Source organism: Solanum stenotomum, chromosome 1 (assembly GCF_019186545.1).
Source record: "Solanum stenotomum isolate F172 chromosome 1, ASM1918654v1, whole genome shotgun sequence".
Taxonomy (NCBI): domain Eukaryota; kingdom Viridiplantae; phylum Streptophyta; class Magnoliopsida; order Solanales; family Solanaceae; genus Solanum; species Solanum stenotomum.
The window spans coordinates 72332016-72353646 of NC_064282.1; the positions used below are offsets into that span (position 1 = coordinate 72332016).

The window sequence follows — 21631 nt, forward strand, 5'->3', positions numbered from 1 at the left end:
GAAATTTAACCTCCTTGATAGCGACTTGGCAAGTAACTCTCAAGAATCAACATTCATCCCCATATAGACCTTCCAAAAGTACCACATCTTGCAATGGACGGAAGACCACATATTCGAGTCTGTCTCCCTAATTGATTTGAGTAAGCTGGAACCAATCTTCGCCTCCAAAGATCTGTCATATTCCATTTTTTGAGAGAATTAAGACTTTGAGGAGTGGAAGAGATAAAATTGTTCTTCATCCAGAATTTTCACTTGGAACCATTATTTTGAACCCCTAAAATACTGTAATCTTATGTTTATGTTTAGGGGTTCAAATTAATATATATAAATACATCAATGATGACAGGAACATGAACTTTCAAGAGTTAGCATTAGAATAGAAATTGTGATCAAGCGAAACACATACACTATTATTGGTAGCAAAGCCACAGGCACGCCTAGCGAAGAGTGCAATTTACTTCAACTCGGAACAAAATACTTCTTATATATTTTTCTTTGTCCAGGGTATCAAAAATAGATATTCACTTTTACTTGTTTAGATAATAATAGTTGTTGTTTACCATTTTGTACTTGTTTTACCTTGTATGAGAGATGTTAGAGAGATGCCTATTGTTGGAGGCACTGGACTCTTTAGGTTTGCTAGAGGCTATGAATGGGCTCATACTTTTTGGTTTGATGTCAACACTGGAGATGCTATTGTGGAATACAATGTGTTTGTTCAACATTATTGAAGTGAGAATTTGTGCTTATAAACTAGTAGTCACAGGCACAATGACTTTACTTTTTCTTAATTATTCCATCTTTTTGATTTCTTTTTTTACTTTTTCTGAATGTTCTAAAGTGATGTCTTATTTATATCAAAGAGTGTTGCTACTAATGTTTTATCAATTCACCAAGAAATCTATGAACTCCAAGCACAGTAGCTAGAAAAACTTCTCAATTAGTGGACAAAGTATCCAGAAACACTTGGTAATGTATATAATCAAAGAGGAACCAAAACTACATAGTTTTTTTGGTTCACTTGCACAGAAGTAGATGAAAATTGGACAGCCTAGGGGTACATAAGACATCATGAAAAAGTTCGATTTCTATAATAACTATCATGTCAAAATTCATTTGTTCGATCAAACTACCAATTCTTGTTAGAATCTGTTTAGTAGTTGCTCTCTATTTTCTTTCTCCAAGGAATTTGTCAATATTACCATACCAATTCCACTGGAAACATAGACCAACAACACGTAATATTCCAGCAGCTATCACTTCAATAAATGCCATCAGGAATGATCTCTGAGGAGATAGACCAGAAGTTGCTAGGGAAAGAAAGAATCCCTCAAAGTTGCAGGGGACAATGAAGTTTCCTGATTTAAGGCCATTCAAAGCTTTCTTTGCAACTTCATCAGCTTTCATGGAACCAGAAGAAGCTGCTAGTATACTAGTCAACTGTGGCCTCCTCTTGTTCTCTGCAAAAGGATTAAACTTAAATTATTGCAAATGTAAACTGATTATCATTCAGGTAAGTTCAAGCACCTATCGGGTACATTCGACATTGTGCACATGAAATATTGGGGGTACAACACACACAATGATGTTGATGTCTCCCAAGGTTCAATATTAGTGCATACATATCTCCATGTGCATTCATCACAGCCTAAATATCATAACAAAGGAACTCTATAACTCGCATAAGCATGTCAACCCCTTGACCACATTCTTTAATAGTAAAACGAAGCAGAGACCATACACATTAAGCTTCAAACTGTTCTAGACCTGTATTATCTAAATAGATCTAAAGACACTGAAATGCAGCATTTAGCATCCTGTCGGGTTCTACAGAATCTTCATGGCATTTCAAGATTTTACATAACCTATTGAATTGCTATAAAGGATAGAGAATATGTGCAGTACATCATGAGCTAATCAAGAACAAATATTTTCTGGCTTTGTTCCTCGAAACATAAAGAACAAATTGGCTAAACAATTTGTGCTATCCCATGCAGTTCTCAATAATTGGTAAAAAGATCAGTTCTATCATCATTTTTATTGTGAACTAATCAACTTGCTTGATCCAGACAATTTTGTGGTCTCTGAAGGAAGATTAAGAAAAATATATTAAGGAAAAGGATATAAAACTAACATATCAACTTAGAATCAGAGGTAGATCATAGCATTTAGCATTAGTGGATTCCAACTGGGTATGGTGATATTACATATTTAATTTTTTTTACATAGATTTTATTTGTGATAACCTTCTTTTTTTTACATAGACAAACATGATGCAAGTAGAAAGCAGTGTGTTCCCCCCCCCCCCCCCCCCCCCCCAACATGTAGCATAGCATCTAATTCGTGCATTGTGACATGTAGTGATAACAACCAGAAGAAACAGAGTAGGATTTGTTCAGGTCCAACCTTCAGCAAATCCAGGAGTTTCAGTGTCCGGGGGAAATATTAGTGATACGTGAATATTTTCACCAATTACTTCCTGCTGCAGTGCTTCTGCCAGTCCTCTGAGGCCAAACTTACTGGCTGAATAAGCTGTATAACCATATATCCCAACCTAAGACAAAACAAAATACCAAATAAACCAAATCAGCTAAGAAAAAACATTATAAAGTACACTAATGCAATTGTATGGGAAAAGAAGTTCACCTGATTCTACCATATTTTATCAGACTGCTTCCAGTCTTTCAGGTTAAACTACTATTTGAGAAAACATTTCAGTGGTGGCTAACGATACACATTATCTCTTTATTATGTGAGCATCACAGACCAAGCTCCAATCCTTCAGGTTTAACTTCTATTTAAGGAAGCATTTGCCGTGGTGGGTCTTCCAGTTAATTTTTTTATGATGAATACACGTAAATGTGAATGCATAGAGGGAAACAAAATTAAATAAATTGGACAATTGTGATGATCAACTCTAACTTATTTTCATTGTTTCCCCAAAAACTCCTAGATGAGATAAAAAATAAAATTGCAATAGAGATTAGATATCAATCAGAACAGAAGATGAAAAACGCTGCTGCTGAAAGTGTCTCCATGCAAAAAGTCTTCATGAATTGTGTACTAACTAGAGTACTGCAAAATCATAAGATTGTCCACATTTTCTCAAACAACCATCCTCAAAGAATAATGAGTTCCAAACTTTAAGTGAGTCAGGTACATAACAAAACTACTTCTTTCTAATTCTAAATAAAGAGACGAAACTAGCAAATGCATTTCATTGTCTTTTGCTGTTCAAAAGACACTACTTGAAATGCATTTGCTAGTAACTGTAGCATGAAAAAGTTTATAGGAAGTGTTTATCTGCGAATGTTGATACCATAGTAGTTACGAGTTCAGATACATTTGTAATAGTATTATAGCTCTCAACTACTCCGGGTGCTTCTAGTTTAGAATTTTACAGTATTAGATGGTAAATGAACCTATGATGCTAAAACTGAAAGTATTAATAGGATATTTAACAAAAGAAAACTCCAATATCCTTGGTGGACGTAAGCAAATGGGTAAAGTAAGTAGAAAATAGAAAACCATCCAACATGTTACAGACTCCAGATTTAAGAACCAATAGCACAAATCATATCTTGACTAAATCTGGTGAATTTTAGAGATTGAGATAGACTTTATAATGCTTTGTTATTCTTTAATCATCTCAGACTGTATGACACTAATTTTACCTTCATTTCTCAATCTATTTATACCAGAAAACTGTGGTAAGATCTTCGAAAATTAACAACAAATATAAACAGTGATCATTCATCATAGTACGACGTCATTATTGTTATCAAGTTCAAACCATATTTTGGTTCTGAACAATGCTCTCATTTCAACATATTGTGATAGTCATACCAGAGGCCAATCTTTATTATAATAACAAGACAGGTTAAGCTCACAACAGAAATATAGTCTTGGAGCAGTTTAGCCTTTCATGTCCTTATCTCAAAACTAGTTACTCCTTCTCCTGCTTACTATAGCTATTACTAAGCATTTTTCTTTGACTAACATCTAACCTCAACCTAAATTCTTGCATGGCAGATAGCAGAAGTGGTTGAAGAGATGTATTCAAGTTAACCAAAAGAGTATAATGCAATCAAGCATGTTCATAAATTACCGCCAAACATGCTCTTGATTTAGTGCAAACTACACACAAGAATACATTAGCCCCTAATGTCCTTAAGTCCACCGGTCTACCCACTTGGCGGCAATGCTATTACTTTACTATTTGTTTCATTACAACAGAAAATGTTTGAAGAAATCCTCTTTTAGTTTTTGGTTACCTTACAAAAATATAATTCTCCCAAATACTTCCACCAATATGGGAAACTGACTAATACGTAACTTAGTATCTAAGCTAGAAATTACCTGAAGTGTGTGAGAGCTAATTTTGGTGGGAAAGTTTGTTAAGTTGGCATTTTCTTATCCTAGTTTAATTTCCCATTTTCTTTTATTTTATTTTCAGCACACTTCATGTGAGCATAGCTGGTAGTATAAAAGCTCAATCAAACACTTGTATTGCATCATGATAAATGATAATACAAATTGCTAATTTCCTTCCTAAACTTCTCCTCATGTGTGCCCTTTTCTCTCATTTTTCTCTTCTTTTTTGATGAAGTAAGAAATTTCATTAAAAGGATCAAGAAGATGAGCAAAAGGGGAGTACATTTGAGCTAACAAAAGAGACTTGTGTTACATTCCTTTCTTCTCTCTCCTCTGTTCTTCGATAACAACAATTAGGTATCAAATGGTATCAAAACATTGATCTCTTGGGGCTGTGTTCATGGAGAAGAACACATCAACTGGGAGCTCAAGCTGAGATCCTAAGATGATGGAAAATCGGGTGGATTTGGCTGCACGACTTGCTGCTATGGCTGCTAGTCAGAAGGAATTAATGAATCGAAAAGACCAGATGGAACAACGACTGTCAAATTATTTAAAATGATAAGTGAACTGAAGGAGGCTATTAATGGCCTTCACCTGCAGAACAAACAAAGAGAAGCTCTTTCTCCCCAAGAGCGGCACTGAAGCTATTCTGCAGACTGAGAAAAAATCTCAAGCTGGATTGGTCTCTGCCAGCGAAATCACTGGACTAAATAAAATTAGAGAACTAGTTCAAAAATGAACGATTGTGAGATGTTTGAAGGAATGACCCAAGGATTTATAGCAGATATATCGGACCAGCAACACACTATGAATATCCGTAAGAACATGGAACTAAAAAAAGTTTGTCGATGCTCTCCACATTCGCAATAACCACAAAGCCGTCCAGTCGCCGAAAACTAAGGACAATGAAAAATCTGATCAGAGAGTTTAATTTGAGGTAGAACTTGATTCTATTATTCTTCATCGATTAGAGAGTTTAATTTGAGTACTGTTCACTTTAACATCCCTATAAACATGCATCAAGTTGAGAGAACTAAAATTGCTTACCGCATTCGATCAAATGCTTGAAAGCAGTGGTGGATGTAAGAATTGTGTGATAGGTAGGGACATGATTACTCAAGGTGTTTTGTTTCATTTTCCATTTGACCTTGGTCAAAATGTGCTTACTAGCACCTCTAGTAATTCACTGCTTGGTGGTTACTGTGAAAATAAATAGATGCACTATGCAGTCACATGTTTGGGACAACACCTGACAAAATTATTGTTTCCTGGAAAGTGATGATCTCCTGCTATACCAGAGGTTTATGGTGTCATGAAGTTGTGAGTGTATTTCCTGGTTATTTAGGATATATCCAGACCAACACAACAGAGATTCAAATGATTTGGCGAAATATGGAAAATAAGTGCCATAATTACTGGTAAATCTGAAGAAATCAGCTTTAGGGTACCATTGCAATTATTGTTTAGCTGGTTGCTCAAGAGTGAGGTGTCATAGTCAAACACATGAAGATTTTGATTTGTGTACTGAGTGCTTCAACAGTAGCAAATTCGAAGTTGACATGTTTCCTTCAGATTCCATTTCTATTGACCTTGTTGAGGAAGAACAAACAACAAATGATTCATGGGATGTGCCTACAGAATCTTTTTTTTTATGAAGTAGATGTGCCTAAAGAATCTACAACTGTTGATGGCAGCACACATTTTGAGATTGCAACAATAAACCCAGTGTAATCCCTCACCCCAATTTTTTTGGGCCTACCTCTACCCCTCCTAAAGCTCTCTATGGCCAAAATCTCACACCTCCTTACCGGGGCATCCACACATCTCCTCTTCACATGCCCGAACCATCTCAACCTCACTTACTGCATCTTATCTTCCATGGGGGCCACTCCCACCTTGGCGTGAGTATCTTCATTCCTAATCTTATCTCTCTTTGTATGCCCACACCATCCTTGTATCCTCACCTATGTTACTCTCATCTTCCGGGCATTGGACTTCTTGATTGGCCAACACTTTGCACTATATAGCATAGTCTGTCTATAAAACTAAAAAGAGCTAAAAACCTGGTCAAGCTTTTAAGACAATCCAAGCACCCTCTAAGGCTTTCTTCATTCTCCTTTCTTGGTTTTTGATGCATGTAGTTAATCAAAAATCAAGATGACATCAAAAGTAGGAGACTATTTGTCAAGTACGGTATAGACACCAGGGGAACAATATAAATCAAACATTACATTTCAATTTTATTTTCATATTTTTATATAAGCCTAAATTAAAACACATACAGCAAGATACATTCAGATGCCATACTATAAAAGAAATGCAAAATCATGTATTCCATCAAGTTGTACGATAATATTTAAACACAAGATGCATATAAATGTCTAAATCTAGCATAAAATTACATATAATTGAAGATAAGTTATTTTCAATGTTAAATAGACTTGTATGTAACAGTATGCAATGAGGTTCAGTGTTCATTTAAGCCCACTATTATGTTTGCTTATCTTCAACCATTTCTGTTTCTTTTTTACCGTGGACTATGATGCTCATACAGAATACAACAATTTGTCAGCAAAATATTTTTTTGCATTTTGGGCTAAACTTAGATTGGAGTATAGGCCACCATTAGGAGCTCAACTATTTCTAGTCCAACTCAGAACTCATACTTGGGTATACTAAAAACATGAACTCTCACAATTAGCATCATACTAAGATCAAAGTACCTATACTTAAAAAACCGCTTACTGCCTTGCCAACCATTGTTTTCTCTGCTCTAATTTGTTCCTTTCTCATCTCTATATGGTGAATTAGTTATCCAACGGAATTAATTCTGAGTGGAACAGAAGACCATTGAAATTGATACTTGAACCGAAGGTAGAACATACCTGGCCAGCTTGTGAAGATATGATAGCGATGGACCCAGGTCCACGGTCAGCCCTATTCTTCATTCCAGGCAAAGCAGCTTTAATCAAATGAAAAGTCCCCGTCAAGTTGACATCAATCATAAACTTGATCTCCTCAATATCTTGAGTCTCCAATTCTTGAGGTACAAAAACTCCCTGATTGCACACCAATACATCGATTGGTCCTGCCTCTTCTACAGCCTTCTTGACAGCCTCGTAGTCTCTCACATCAGCGCTAAAAATGGCCACGTCACGGCCAGTAGAAAGCCGAATTGACTCCTTCGCATCTTCGAGTCTACCAATGTTCCGAGCAAGTATTGAAACTTTTGCACCTTCTGAAGCAGCCTGTTGAGCTAGATCTAAGCCAATACCGCTTGAGCCGCCAGTGATGAAGACATGGCGATTTTTAATTGGAACTTTGACGGGGCGTGGTCGGACGATGAAGGCGAGGAAAACTAGGAGGGATAGAGAGAAGAAAGGGAGGAGGAGAGAGAAAAAAGCAATGCTCAAGTCCGCCATAGACGAATAGTTGCAGAAAAATCTTAGGTTGCCTTTGGACCTGCAATACGAACATCAGCGCAATTCGGGATATGAGCTTTGGAATTTCAAATCTGATTTCAATGAATTCAGATCAACGATTTGAGATTTCACCATTGCAAATTTTTTAAATATTAAATTTTGATTTAGGACTTTGAATAATTAAAGTTTTAACTATTAAATTTTTATTTGAGATGAGTGTCAAAAAATACACTTAAACTATTTATTTTTTTTAGTTCCATAACTAAACCATTGAGAATGTGAGTTCATACCTAAATATCACTTATTAGTTTGAGAAACACACATCTCTATCTTTTATTTGAAAAAACATTGACACATGGCATTCCACATGGATAAAGTATTCCACCCTGACAAAAATTAAATAATAAACTATTAATATTAATTAAAAACTAAAGATTAAAGTATCACTATTCCAAAAAAAAAAATATAACAAATTATTTTTTAAAAAAGCTAATTAAAAAATAAAATTTAAAAGATATAGAAGATCTTTTAATGAAATATTTACATACATTATATAAAATAATAATAATAATATAATATTGTTGAAATATATTAAAGGTATAAAAAAATTGTGTAACATAAAGATGAAAATTGAAGAATTTCTTTTATTCACAAATTCCTTCGGTGGTAGAAGGGAAAGATCTTTAGATATTATTCTTTTCATAATCTTTAGACTTTGTTGGGATATATATATATATATATATATATATATATACTAGATGTGGTGTGCCCGTGCAAGGCACGGGCATGTGGTCGACTTTATTGTTTGTTTATGCTATTTAATTTGATAAAATATAAGGAGAATATAAAGATGCAACAAAGAAATTTTAGTAAGCTATAAAGTAAGCAAGAATGACCTTTACCAATAATCATTCAAGAATGTGTTAAAAGAAGCTGACTTAGGAGATTAATTTGAAAGTTAAAGAGCTGCTTAACTCTTCTCCCATAAAGAAAAATAATAGAAATCAACCAACCTATTTGTGTATTAGAAAAACAAGGAACCAAAGAAGCATCTGGAGCAGTTAACTCCACAAATTCCAGGACACTTTGTATGTGCAATTTACAAAGTAGGAGTTGAATATATCAAGTGTGTAATGACACCACAGCACACCCACACACTGTGTTATCAACATCAATTAATTTTGGGCTGATGTAAAATTTGTTCAACTATCTAGCATTCTTTTTGTCCTCCGCATCCACATTTGCCTCATGTCTTATGAGGAAAATAGTTACCTATCAAGCAAAAATCAAATCTAAAGATATATTAAGGTACCGACACTATTGTTTTAATACATGAAGCATCAATTAGGAAACGATGAAAAGATTTCTCCTACCAACTTGGATGAGCAAAAGATCACACTTCAATTTCAAAGTTATGATCAAAATTTAGATTTGTCCATTTTATTGATTACTTTAGGCACAATCTAGTTCTTCTAGAACTACTATAGCCAATTGAAAGAACTTGAAGTTGCTGCCCTTAAACTCAGATCAATGGACCAGATGATGCCTTTAAAAGGACATTCTAAAGAATATTTGTGTCATAAGCTGAAACAACTGAAGATAACTTTTGATTTTTTAGTCGCAAAGATTTTTTCAAAAAAGAATGTGGCAATCATTAACTTGCCTATAGACCTAGATAGTTCTTTCAAAAGGATTCCATCTCAATTTCCAGGCGACATAACGAATATAAATTCATACTTAGAGCCTATATTATTCATTGTCATTTTATGTTGAATTTTTGTAGATATGTTTGTTTTAACAAAGAACTGTGCATGACGGTGAAAATCAAACCAAGAAAACAAAACCTGATGCAATTTGAGATTATTAAATACATGGTCTAGTAGAGAGGGAGAGAATGAAAAGAGTGGAAGAAACATAAGAAGAAGTAATAGAGACTAAAATTGGGTGACAATGAAAAAATGAAAGAGAACGAATGAACGCCAGGTGTGAGGAGATGCATCCTGCTTTGAACTAAAGTTCAAAAATTGAGCTTCCAATCAAAACTTTCAGAAGAAATTATCGTTGTTGGCTGGCTACATTAGCTTGACCAGCATTTTTTAATACTGCATGAGCCTGAAAAGTGGTATCTAGTATTTTTATAAAAAGACAGGACTTCAAAAGTAGTCAAGTTTGCTGCCCATGACATCAGGTTACTAATATATACTTCTAATATGCTTCTCGGATTCACAAAATAGTAAAAATTCATGAGAGTCTGGATTCATTCCTAAATATAAATGGAGATGCATCCTTTTCTCTAAGAAATCATAAAAATACAAAAGCATCGGCTTAAACGTGTGAAGGAGACCAATAAGATAGCATGTTAGCTTAATTTAAAGCTTTTTTTGGCTCAATAGTAACCAATTGCAACAACTTTTCTTCTTGTTGTATCACATCATTGCTTAAGTCAATATAGGGTAAACAAACAGTATGCAGAGTACAGAACTACAATAGCATGTGAAAGTTGAGAGTTGGTAGTTCTAGAGATGACAAAAAGTTCCTTCACCATAAGTGAGGCAAAATAATAAGTACAGTTTCTACTACATACCGTTTTAGATGAATTTAATGCGCCTTTACAGTATAGTATAGGTGCAGCTGCAACAACATTTGTAGTAAATGCCCCTGGTTGAAAAACAAGAAAAAGGTGATTCTTGATTCATCGGTTTCTATTGGTTGATTGTTAGAAGGTAAGTTTTAACACAACCACCAAACAATGTGTTCCTTTTTCATTTCAAGAAAGCTATGTATCCTTTTGTCTTACAAGGATTGAGTGGGTGGGGAAAGGAGGTAAGAATTTTAAACAAACAACAATATAGCTTTCCATTCATGAACCTACGAAAAGCTCAACTCTGATAACGTAGGACTATGGAGTATGAGAAACCAGAGAGCTTGAGCGTTGGAAGAACAAAGAAAGTCGGCAAAGTAATAAAAAAAATAGGAGACACGTCTAACACCGAAGAAGAGAATAGGTAAATGTACACTCATTAGCATCGCAGATGCACCACATGAAGGTAGAGAAGACAAATACTACAGAAAAAGTAAATCATTCATCACATGTCATGAAGTATAAGTAACAAGGCCAAGCAAGACAATAGTATATGATCAAAAGTCAAACCTATACATAAAAGCACACTTTAATACAATCTATGTTGCCATAATCGGGATCATTGAGAAATGCAGCCACATTCTAGTTAGAGCAGAGTTGGAATTTTTAACTACTCAAATTATAGTGTTTATAGCTGGTTCCATATACCAAAATTGGTAAAGCAGTGTAATTTGGATCTTCTGATGCATTTCTTCATCCACCATAAATTTTATTCTATTTCTTTCATTCCAGGTGTGGGATAAGACAAACAGGTGCATTTTTAACTGGTGCAGCTCCTAATGGTCTATTTGGACGTGGTATTGAAAATATATCTGCCCAAAGCATGTTAGCAAGTAAAGGTCTTGCTGCAAATTCTCTCTATGTGCTTTGGACCTGATGGTATTGGAAGAATAGTGTTTGGAGATAAAGGAAGTACAGGCCAAGGAGAAACACCACTCAATCTTGATCAACCATAGTAAGTTGTCACTTTGATTTTCTGGTTTTAATGTTAAGGGAAGTGAGAATTCAACTAAATATGTATTTACTAGTTCTCTCTCTCTGAATGCAGCCCAACTTATAACATCAGCCTGACAGGAATAACAGTAGGAAGAAAGATCACTGATTTTGATTTCAGAGCCATTTTCGACTCTAGCACTTCATTCAAATACTTGAACGACCCAGTTTACAAAGTCATTACAGAAAACGTGAGTGAGAAACTAATTGTATGAGTTATCTATGGAGTGTGTTCTTTGTATTTTAAAACTGAATAATTTGCTTCTTTTGCAGTTCGATTCTGAAGCAAAAAGGCCGCGTATTCAACCTGATGGCGAAATTCCTTTTGAGTACTGCTATGGGATCAAGAAAAAAGAAGAGGTTGACTGAGTAATATGTTAAATGGGTGGTTATTTAGTTATATTCTGTTTGTGTTCAGATCATAAGGCATCCGGTATGTGTTCACCCAGAAAGAATTGAATCTTCGTCAAAGGAGATGACTTGAATTCCTCAAAGACTATGACATGAATGTGCTTTACCATCCAGGTAAGGCCAATGTAGTGGCCGACGCTCTCAGCAGACTATCTATGGGTAGTGTAGCACATGTTGAGGAAGGAAAGAAAGAGTTAGCCGGAGATGTTCACCAGCTTGCTCGCTTAGGAGTTTGCCTTACGGACACGTCAGATGGTGGTGTGATAGTTTAGAATGGATCAGAATCCTCATTGGTAGTGGAGGTTAAGGAAAAGCAGGATAGTGATCCTATATTACTTCAGTTGAAAGGTGTAGTTCATCAGCAAAAAGTTGAGGTTTTCTCCCAAGGGGGAGGGTGTACTTCGTTACCATGGTCGCTTATGTGTTCCAAATGTGGGTGAGTTGATGCAGCAGATCAATCAAATTAAACAAAACAAAAAATAATGAAGTTACTGCCACTTAATAGTAAAGCGATAAAGGGACACCATTCATGATAAATTATTTTTAAAGCCTAACATTTCTATCCCTTAAATAAAAATGGCAACAAAAGATAACAAAACAATACATCAAGCTTTTAGCACAATTCGCATGCTAAAGATTGGAGGAATTATCCTATAGCACACAAACGGAAGAGAATCTACTGATTTAGACATGAATCAACAAACTAAAGGCTTCAACAAAATCGGATTCAACACAACAACTCTTTAACTAAAAAAAAATCAACTAATTTTAAAACAAGGAAACTAGTAATACAATGTAAACAATCAATCACCACATTCATAAGAAACTATCACCTTATACCTTTAAAACAACAAACAACATTAGTCTCTGATAGGGGGATCACATTCCAAATAAATTGGGGAGGCAATGATGAAACCATTAAGAGGTAAAGAACATGCTATTTAACAATCTTCCTAACGAATTCAACGACCAACTAAGGCAAGAAACAAATACTACACTGAAAGAAAAATCAAAACCTCACATTTTATAAGCTCAACTACAAATGGTGAGCACTTTCGACTAAAATTTAGACAAAATGGGGGCATAAACTCAATTCAAACAAAGCATGCTGGACAGCAAGACAATTCTGGAATTTGAAAATGGAGAAAATCAGTGACTACATCAACAAACGATATATAAAACATCAAACAACCTTCATACTAACTGGTTTAAGATTCTGCCCCTATTTTTGAAAGAAAAATGCCATTAACGTAGCAAAATGAATGAGACCATTGATGCTAAGAGACAGCGAAAGCAAGAAATACGAAATCAGCGACATCAAAGCAAGTATACGAGAAGCAAAACAGCAAGAAACGAATTCAAACAGAGGAGCAAATATGCTAAATACAGAACACGAAATTAATTTGACACCAAGACTGAATCGCAACTTCACAGTAAGCAAGACGAGATTAACAATGAAATAAGACGGGAGAAACCAACTCAACATCAAATGGGATCATCAAATCTCAAACGCCAAAGACTGAAAAGGAAACAAATAAATTCGCGAATGAACATACCATCTACTGACTCATAGCCAACATTCAATCGGAATACGCCTAAAATCATAACATTTGAACGCTTAGTCAGTCAAGAATCGAGTAGTCCACACATTAAGAAATAAAGAGACATGGGCTGAAATTAGATGTTACCGCAAACTGGAACAAGAAACGAGCTGGAAATTAACTATTCCACCACCACACGAAAGCAAATTCTTCAACTAATCCGAAAGAGGTGGACGTCCTTGATGAACTCGAGTGTCCTATGTGGCTCAATCCTACGCGATCAAGGACAAATCAAGGGCTGTTGGCAGCTGTACTGTTGAGGCGAGGAGAGGAAGAAGACGTGTACAGTGTACTAGAATCACCGTTTGATTCCGGATTTGCTGGACTGGTGCATCTTTTCGCTGATTTCTCGGTCCTGGTCGCGTGAAGAAGATGATCATAGGGGTCGTTGGTACTGTATTGTACGCTATTGGAGGACAGAAAATTAAATAATAAGTCTTGGTTTTGTTTTTTACCACACTTTGACCTCAAATTCACTTTAAAATGTAATTAAGTAAAAATGGGACCAAATAACATTTTCAAAACTTTCTTTAAATTTTTTATAAAATACAAAAAAACACTTCATTTTTCAACTTTTATAATTCTATCCAAACCATTTTTTTTAAAAAAAAGTAAAAGAAAATAATTTGTTTTCTTCTTTCTCCTAACGTTCTCTCTTCTCTTTTTCTTCTTTCTTAGAAATTTCAAAAATCCAACTATCAAAACAAATATTCTCCCTCATTATCTTACCTTTCCCTTCATCTCCAGCCGTGACTCTCTCCACTTTCTGAATTGAAGATTGTGTTCGACTTAAAATGGATAAGACATTTTTTTGAAAGATTTTACAATTTTTGAACAATACTAAGTTTTTTTCTTGGGTTAATGAACAATAAATCGTTCTATAGATGTGAAAATTGAATAATGGTGTAATGGTACCTATTATTTACAGTTTTTGAACTAATCCAAAAAAGCCCTAATTTTGAGGAAATGTATATGTATTGTTAACATTTAGTGAAAAGTCATTTTTTATCGCTTTTGTTGTTCTTTTTGTGAGCATTTTGTTCATATGATTTTAGAAATATAGTTTTATTCAATTGTCCAACATATATTTCATTTGTTGAAAGATGTATTGTATGTTGCTACATTTTAGTGATATATTGGTATATATTCCAACAGAGTTGTCATGTTGGAACATATAACCTATGTGTTAGGGCAATAAAATGGTCATCTATAGTAACAAAAGATTCATCTGTGACACATGAATATTCATCTGTGGCCATAGAAGATTCATTCGTGGCAACAGAAGGTACATATGTGGCAACAGAATGCCCGTCTGTGTCAACATAAGTATAAATTGCTATCCATTATTATTTTATAATCAATTATAAACTCTCAACCTTTTTTTATTTACCTTGTAGATCAAATGATATAAAAAGTTTCATCCATGACAACAACTCAATCTTTTATTGGTGTTGCTTCCTCTTCTAACATCAAATGTTCTTCTTGTCTATGCGAAGGATGTGAGTAGCAACATGATTATTTTACTAGTCGTGTTAAAGAACTCACTGAGCAGCAACATGATCACTACAATGTGAGCAGCAACATGATCACTACAATGCGAAGAATGTGAGCAGCAACATGATACTACAACATTTTGGACTTTTTGCCACCCCAGTAAAGTGTAGCCAAACCTAGCAAAAAGTGTGGTCTTTGATAAAAGGCTACACTTTTGAACTTTAAGCAATGCTTTTTAAGGGGTGGCCAAAAGAAGCGTAACCTTTGACATGAGGCCACACTTTTTAAATGTCGTCATAACAGCTACACTTAAAAAGCGTTGCCAAAGAGGTATAAGGGCACGCTTTGTAGTAATTCATTAGCAACACCTTTTGTTTGATTATACTACACTTAAAAGTGTGGCCCTTACTTTGTTATTGGGCACACTTAAAAAATGTCGCCTTTTATATCTCATCTAGAACAACACTTATAAAGTGTAACTTTTCTTATGTACGTCACACACTGGACGTCCCTATGACAACACTTTTGAAGTGTGGCATTAATGTTTTGTAGAATTTTTGTAGTCACAATTTTTTTGCATTTTTAAGAATAATAATTTTTATTTGAATATATTCAATAATCACATAATTAAATATATAAGTGATCTAAAGCACAAAATTAGATAATAAATAAATCGAAGCTATATATTTCAAATAACTTCGAGAAACATGTCTTGTACAACCAATACTTAAAAAGTGATTGCTTAAAGATCTCTACTATCAATAAATTCCACAAAACCAAATGAATTCAATAGATCGAGTTTACTTCATGCCACAATAGTACAAAAACTCTTCATCGTTCACTACAATAGATCGAGTTTACTTCATGCCACTATTCAAATTCAATTGCCGACATTTTCCTGAACATTCAAAATAAAATTATAAGTTAGTGAATAAATCATGTGTATTTAATATGCTCAAATTCACAGTAAGCCAAACCAATCCATAACAATAAAGTAACAGGCCAAACACATCAATGCACGCTTTTATCAACAAGAAGTTGACATTCAAGCAACCTCCTTTCCTAGAGGAGGAATCAGTTTCTAACTTAATTTACAAGCAAAATGTTAAAGTAACTATGAATTAGGCAAAAAAAACTTTTGAAAAACTACAGTTAGATGCTTATTAGAACCCTAATCAGGATTTAGAAGAGGAAGTTTGATCATTTTCACCGGAACCAACCATAAATTGAAGCTCTCTTGTCATAAATCTTCAATGAAAAATCCCTAAGCATCTGAAGGCAGCAGTGCTGCTCAAATGGCTGAAGCAACAATGTTTAACTTGTCTCCATTCCCATCACTTTTTGACACACATTAGCAGCAGCAACAACAGAGACCCCTCCTGTTGCATACCATACTAGGTTACATTGGAGATACAACTCTTTAGGTATAAATGGACTACCGGAAGACAACTCTTTATAAATTTCAACATTTTAAAGACGAGACATCTAAAAGAAACAAAGAATCACTTGCAAAGATAATCCATCTTGAAGGCAGTGCATTCTTAAGACAACATAAGATACTGATCAAAACTTCATAAAGACCAGAGGCGATGAGGGCAGCCACATAGAGAAGAGCTGAAAAGGGTGAACAACTGGCTGTTGAACTTGCACTACTGATTGGTGGAGGTGTCTAGAGCCTCTTTGCGATAAAGAGAAGGGAAGAAGAGTTTGAGAAAATGATCCATAGAAGTAACTCTCCCTGAAATTCCAATGTCATAACCAAAGATCAACACTCCCATTGCAACCATAATTCAAGTAAGTGCCACATAACGTGTCAACTTCCCTGGGTACTCGGAACCCCCTTCATCAGCAACAATAAAGTTTCCACCAGCCATGATCAAAGATCAAGATCAATATCAATAGATATGTTTAGTTAATAAATTGCGAGGGTATATATAAATTTCAAATACTAGTTTGAAAAGAATTAGGATTACTTACATTAAAATGCAAAATTTCATGTCAAATTTCATTCTATCAAAACTTAAAGAAAAATGAAGCTCACAGAGGTCACAAGCAGTAAAGAAAAAGGCAGATTCATTTGTCACTAGAGAACAGATTCATACAAACTCATTTGAGGCCTATTATGTCAAGGATACTGGGCAATATCTCATCCCAAACAAATGAAACACTATCCACATCTCTGAAAAACACAAAACGACAGGAATCAAATACAAATTCACTGTGAGAATCAGAAAAAAAAGGTCCTATATCAAAAGGAATCATTCACAACACAAAACGACCATACCAAGGTTGAATAAATCTGCACCTACTGATATGAGTGAGAACTGATCAATCTAAACTTAGAAAACAAGCACAAGAACAATGGAGTAATTTCTTTGACACCTTCAAACCTCATAACTAAAAACAAGAAAACTACTATAACAGATACAGACAGAACAATATCAATGCACGCTTTTATCAACAGCTTGTCACATGCTTATTTAATACAAATCTAGTGATATTCTCAACTGCACATTTATGTACTTACTTTAAAAAGTATGTTATAAAAAATTATAACGACACAGAAGTTAGAGAAAGCAAAACATGAAATTTTCAGGGAACCTAAGTAGCCCTATCATATAAAAAACAATCTCTGAGAATATATGCAGATCATAGTACTATTAAAGTACAAAACTTGTCTATAATAGTTCCTGGGGCTGCTTTCAGATTTCGTTCGGTCTTCAAATCCGAATTGTCATCCATGTTACAGCATTGAGGCTGGCCTAGCTGTTGTAATTTTTTCCACATACAAATCATTTGTCTAGAGGACTGGTAAATTAGGATGTGTTGCGGTGTTGGTACATGTATAACTTATACATTCAATTGCTGTAATACCAAACATAAGGATACGTTATTTGCAATTGCTATGGCCTATGAAGATTCATATTCAGTTGATAGATACATATACATCCTCATCCTTTGGATGCAGTTTATTAGTATGTTGTACTGTTGCATTGTTGTTGCTGGTAGGTGTTACTGTTAGTGCGTAATCAGTATTGTGTTGTACGGCTGATTGTTGTTCTTCTAGTTTGTTTCACTTTTTTACAAATGTATCACTATTTGTTAAATTTGGTTAAACCGATCGAACACCCACCCCTACTCACAGAGGTCACAGGCAGTAGAGAAAAAGGCAGATTCATTTGTCACTAGAGAACAGACAATTATGCAGATCACAACCTGGAAGAGAAAATACGAACTCATTTGAGGCCTATTATGTCAAGCTAAATGATACTGGGCAACATCTCACCCTAAACAAATGAAACAGTATCCACATCTCTGAAAAACACAAAACGACAGCAATCAAATACAAATTCACTATGAGAAACAGAAAAAAATGTCATGTATCAAAAGGGACCATTCACAACACAAAACGACCCTACCAAGGTTGAATAAATCTGCACCTACTGATATGAGTGAGAACTGATCAATCTAAACTTAGAAAACAAGCACAAGAACAATAGGGTAATTTCTTTGACACCTTCAAAACCCATAACCAAAAACAAGAAAACTACTACAACAGATAGTGACAGAGCAACATCAATGCACGCTTTTATCAACAGTTTGTCACATGCTTATTTAATACAAACTCTACTGAGAATAGAGAGGTTGTTCCTAGTAAATGTTGAAACTTGAAGAAATGTCCAAAACCTACCTACCACAGAGTCAATGAAGCGAGATGAGATGTCGAGGATGATTCTGGCTGAAGTAAAATTGACAAAGTGTTGAAGTGCTGAAACAACATAGGACTTCATTTATGCAAAGAACTAATGCCTACAAATATATCCTTACCAATTAAGGAATTTAAATGAACTAATTTAGATTATGAAATGCTATCAAGAAGCAGGTTCAGATTGAAAGCAACATTTCGAAGAAGTTCAAACAAAATTTTTAGAAGACCAATATTACAATATAGTGTGAAACCTTTTAGAGTTGTTTAAAATTATGTCCAAAATTTTAAAATCTCCTTCTTGTGCGCACACAGTCAGAGAAGTATCAAACATCTACTACCATGTTTAAACATTCAAGAAAATATTACAATGATCCTATAATAGATCGTCGATCACACCAAAAAGCTTAAAGCTTCATAGAGTTTATTTGCAAAGCTATGGTGGAACATGAGAACTAAAGAATCGTTACGAAGGAATTATATGAGCAACAAATACTTGAAAAATCAGCATGCAGTGATAGTACAAAGATGCTAAAATGCAGAGAGGAAATAGAAGCTAAAATCTGGTTGCTATTCAAGCAAGCAAGGTAACTCGTACTTTTGGTTAGATAACTGGACAAGCTTGGGAGCTTTGTACAAGCTTATTCCTCCTGGGGCTGAGTATGATCAAACAATTGTTCTGCTCAAAGAAGTGGCAGAAGTAGGGCAATGGGAAGAATAAACTCTAAGGAATTTACTTCCTTATGAGGTGGTTGGACACATTATTCAAAATATATGTCTACCTGAAGACACAAAAGAGATGGATAGACCTTACTGGAAGTTAGAATCGAAGGGAGAATTCACTGTAACTTCTGCCTTCCATCATGTTAGACAGAGACATGAAGTGAATAAGGTATATAGTTTTATGTGGATAAAAGGTATGCTTATTAATATCTCATTCTTTATGTGGAAATTGTGGAAAGCTAAAATACCCCTAGATGATATTTCAAAGAAATGGGGAATTCAATTCCCATCCAGATGCTGTTGTAGCGAGAATCATAAGGCAGACGATATTTCTCATGATTTCTTATATTCTCCAGTAGCGCAACTAGCTTGGAAACACTGATTATTTAGAAAACCTTGCATTGGAAAAGGAAAATGTAAATGCAAACTATTTTCAGGAATTGGAGGCGCAAGGAAAAAGAACAGTAAATAGTGACAAAGTATTAGAACCTTATCTGAGGATCAGACCATGCAGAAGCTGACGGACATTTGGAAACAGGAGATAAAGGAGAAGAGGGAAGAAGATCCTTAAGTTCAAATCCCCTGGAAGAACATGGAGGATATACTTTTACTAACCACTTGCTCAATTTGCAGGTTCACAAGTTGAATCAGATTTTAGGTGCTCCTATGTTTAGACAAGCTCAACAACTTCAGTAATACATATCTTTACTAGTCGAAAAGGGTCGCAGACACATTATATTCTGTAAACTTCTTGTAAACATGCAATCAATCAAAATAGAATTAAAACACCATTGTCCTCTCAGTCAACTACTATTAGTGGTTTTAGAAAATTATATGATACTCGTCCAATCAGTAAACTAACAAATTTACAGTGCTTAGGTAGAATGAATGCTAAAAACTTGTTTAAATTACCATAATTTTTCAGTTCAAAACTCTTTTCATTAAAAATAACCAAGAGAGTTGTCTCGTTAACCCTGTTTTAATCACTTCTATTCCTTCTGAACAAAGACATGATTCATTTTGAGTCTTTCTTGATAACATAGAAGCTCTTTTAGATATAAAAGGTTCATCAATTTTGATACAGAATTTTGTCGTTTTACATGATAACACAAAAACTTTTTAAATATAGGAAAACAATAACAATTTCATATGATTTACCTGATAAAGTAGAAACTCTTCAGAATTTGGAATTCATCTGAAAGTTGTGCAAAGAGAAACCCTCGATTGATCTGATTTGCCTTTAGACAAAGAGAAATCCTCAATTTTTTATCTGGAAAAAGATGAATCCTCTGTTAACGAAGGGTTTAATACTACTACAAGATAGAATCACTTCTAGTCAATCTAAGAAGCTCGAGTTTCAGAAACTAATAAACGTGAAGCAACAAAAACATAATACTTATAAGATTAACATGAAACCTACATTATAATGGATGATTTCAGCCCTACTCAACTTATCAGTCTAATAAAACAGAAATTCGCATACTTATTTAGTGATTAATGCAATAAGTATGAGACTGACTACCAGCATAGCAGATAATAGTTATGCCACAATCCCACCAAGAACTTAACTGAGTAGTTCACGTGATCCTGACTCTACAGAACAGAGAGGACAATCAATGGAATCTACTTTTCAAGAGAAACTTCAACGATTGGGAGCTTGGCAGTCTGAAAAAACTTACTTCCCCCGTGACATTCATATGAAGAATCATTTAAATACATGAATCTTGAAAAATCTCATGCTAAGAGACTCTAATTTTGAGCCAAAAACTAAACCTAAAAAAGAAAGTTCTTCAATTGCTCATATTTTGCATAAGCTTATCAGAAAGTCCAGAAATAAACTGACAAAATGGGTATATCAACAAGAGAGGAAGGTTTACTAAATTTAGTACATCCTGGTAGGCGTGTTGAGACTCATATAAAGCCTATTATTGCTGCTGAAGTACTCAAGAAATAGCACTTTATGAAATAGTATATTTTTAAAATAAATTAAATGTAGTAGAAATCTCAATTAACTTATTTGAAGTGATACCCCAAAAAAATTGGTTCTTAAAATAATATGTTTTCGATCGGAATTCTCAATTAACTTATTTCGAAAACGATAGAAAGGTATTAGTAGCAAAATATGCTAGTGCATCTTCCATCAGAATTCTCTCTCCTATCTATCAACCTTTCTCTTCTATTCATCTCCTTCTCATCGTGGGTAGCAATATCATCTATTTTGCGATAGGTTTTAAATCATTTGACATAACAAGGAAGATCTCAA

General features: G+C 34.6%; 2 protein-coding genes and 2 long non-coding RNA genes across 6 annotated transcripts; 2 read left to right on the plus strand and 2 right to left on the minus strand.

The window, feature by feature from the left end:
• Nucleotides 1-955: 955 nt before the first annotated feature.
• On the minus strand, nt 956-8951 carry LOC125843875 (3-dehydrosphinganine reductase TSC10A-like). 2 transcript variants are annotated; one of them, XM_049523108.1, is made up of 5 exons: nt 8813-8898; nt 8090-8185; nt 7263-7839; nt 2407-2554; nt 956-1460 (listed from the first exon to the last, which is right to left on the minus strand). In XM_049523108.1, the coding sequence occupies exons 3-5, from the start codon at nt 7797-7799 to the stop codon at nt 1168-1170; spliced, it is 978 nt and encodes a 325-aa protein (XP_049379065.1). In that variant the 5' UTR covers nt 7800-7839; nt 8090-8185; nt 8813-8898; the 3' UTR covers nt 956-1167. The 2 variants fall into 2 exon arrangements, with proteins under 2 accessions (XP_049379065.1, XP_049379057.1); XM_049523100.1 differs by lacking the exon at nt 8090-8185 and having other exon boundaries at nt 8813-8951.
• Nucleotides 4155-6620, plus strand: LOC125843889 (uncharacterized). The gene is made up of 2 exons (XR_007444068.1): nt 4155-5314; nt 5364-6620. It is a non-coding gene; the product is annotated as an uncharacterized LOC125843889 (long non-coding RNA).
• Nucleotides 8952-10632: 1681 nt separating the features above from the next.
• On the plus strand, nt 10633-11802 carry LOC125856373 (aspartyl protease family protein 1-like). Its single transcript, XM_049535908.1, has 3 exons — nt 10633-11395; nt 11489-11624; nt 11707-11802. The coding sequence occupies exons 1-3, from the start codon at nt 11301-11303 to the stop codon at nt 11800-11802; spliced, it is 327 nt and encodes a 108-aa protein (XP_049391865.1). The 5' UTR covers nt 10633-11300.
• A 4236-nt stretch (nt 11803-16038) lies between these two features.
• LOC125878357 (uncharacterized) lies at nt 16039-21137 on the minus strand. Of its 2 annotated transcripts, none has more exons than XR_007447748.1 (4): nt 20938-21137; nt 20527-20638; nt 18635-18708; nt 16039-16779 (listed from the first exon to the last, which is right to left on the minus strand). It is a non-coding gene; the product is annotated as an uncharacterized LOC125878357 (long non-coding RNA). The 2 variants fall into 2 exon arrangements; XR_007447751.1 differs by having other exon boundaries at nt 18631-18708.
• Between the last annotated feature and the right edge of the window lie 494 nt (nt 21138-21631).

Excerpts from the sequence above, each read along its gene's own strand:
- LOC125843875 (XM_049523100.1), bottom strand. The coding sequence starts at position 7,799 with ATGGCGGACTTGAGCATTGCTTTTTTCTCTCTCCTCCTCCCTTTCTTC. Across the intron at positions 2,555-7,262 it reads TATCTTCACAAGCTGGCCAG|GTTGGGATATATGGTTATAC; the intron begins GTATGTTCTACC and ends GTTTTGTCTTAG. Across the intron at positions 1,461-2,406 it reads AACTCCTGGATTTGCTGAAG|AGAACAAGAGGAGGCCACAG; the intron begins GTTGGACCTGAA and ends ATCCTTTTGCAG.
- LOC125856373 (XM_049535908.1), top strand. The coding sequence starts at position 11,301 with ATGTGCTTTGGACCTGATGGTATTGGAAGAATAGTGTTTGGAGATAAA. Across the intron at positions 11,396-11,488 it reads CTCAATCTTGATCAACCATA|CCCAACTTATAACATCAGCC; the intron begins GTAAGTTGTCAC and ends CTCTGAATGCAG. Across the intron at positions 11,625-11,706 it reads ACAAAGTCATTACAGAAAAC|TTCGATTCTGAAGCAAAAAG; the intron begins GTGAGTGAGAAA and ends CTTCTTTTGCAG.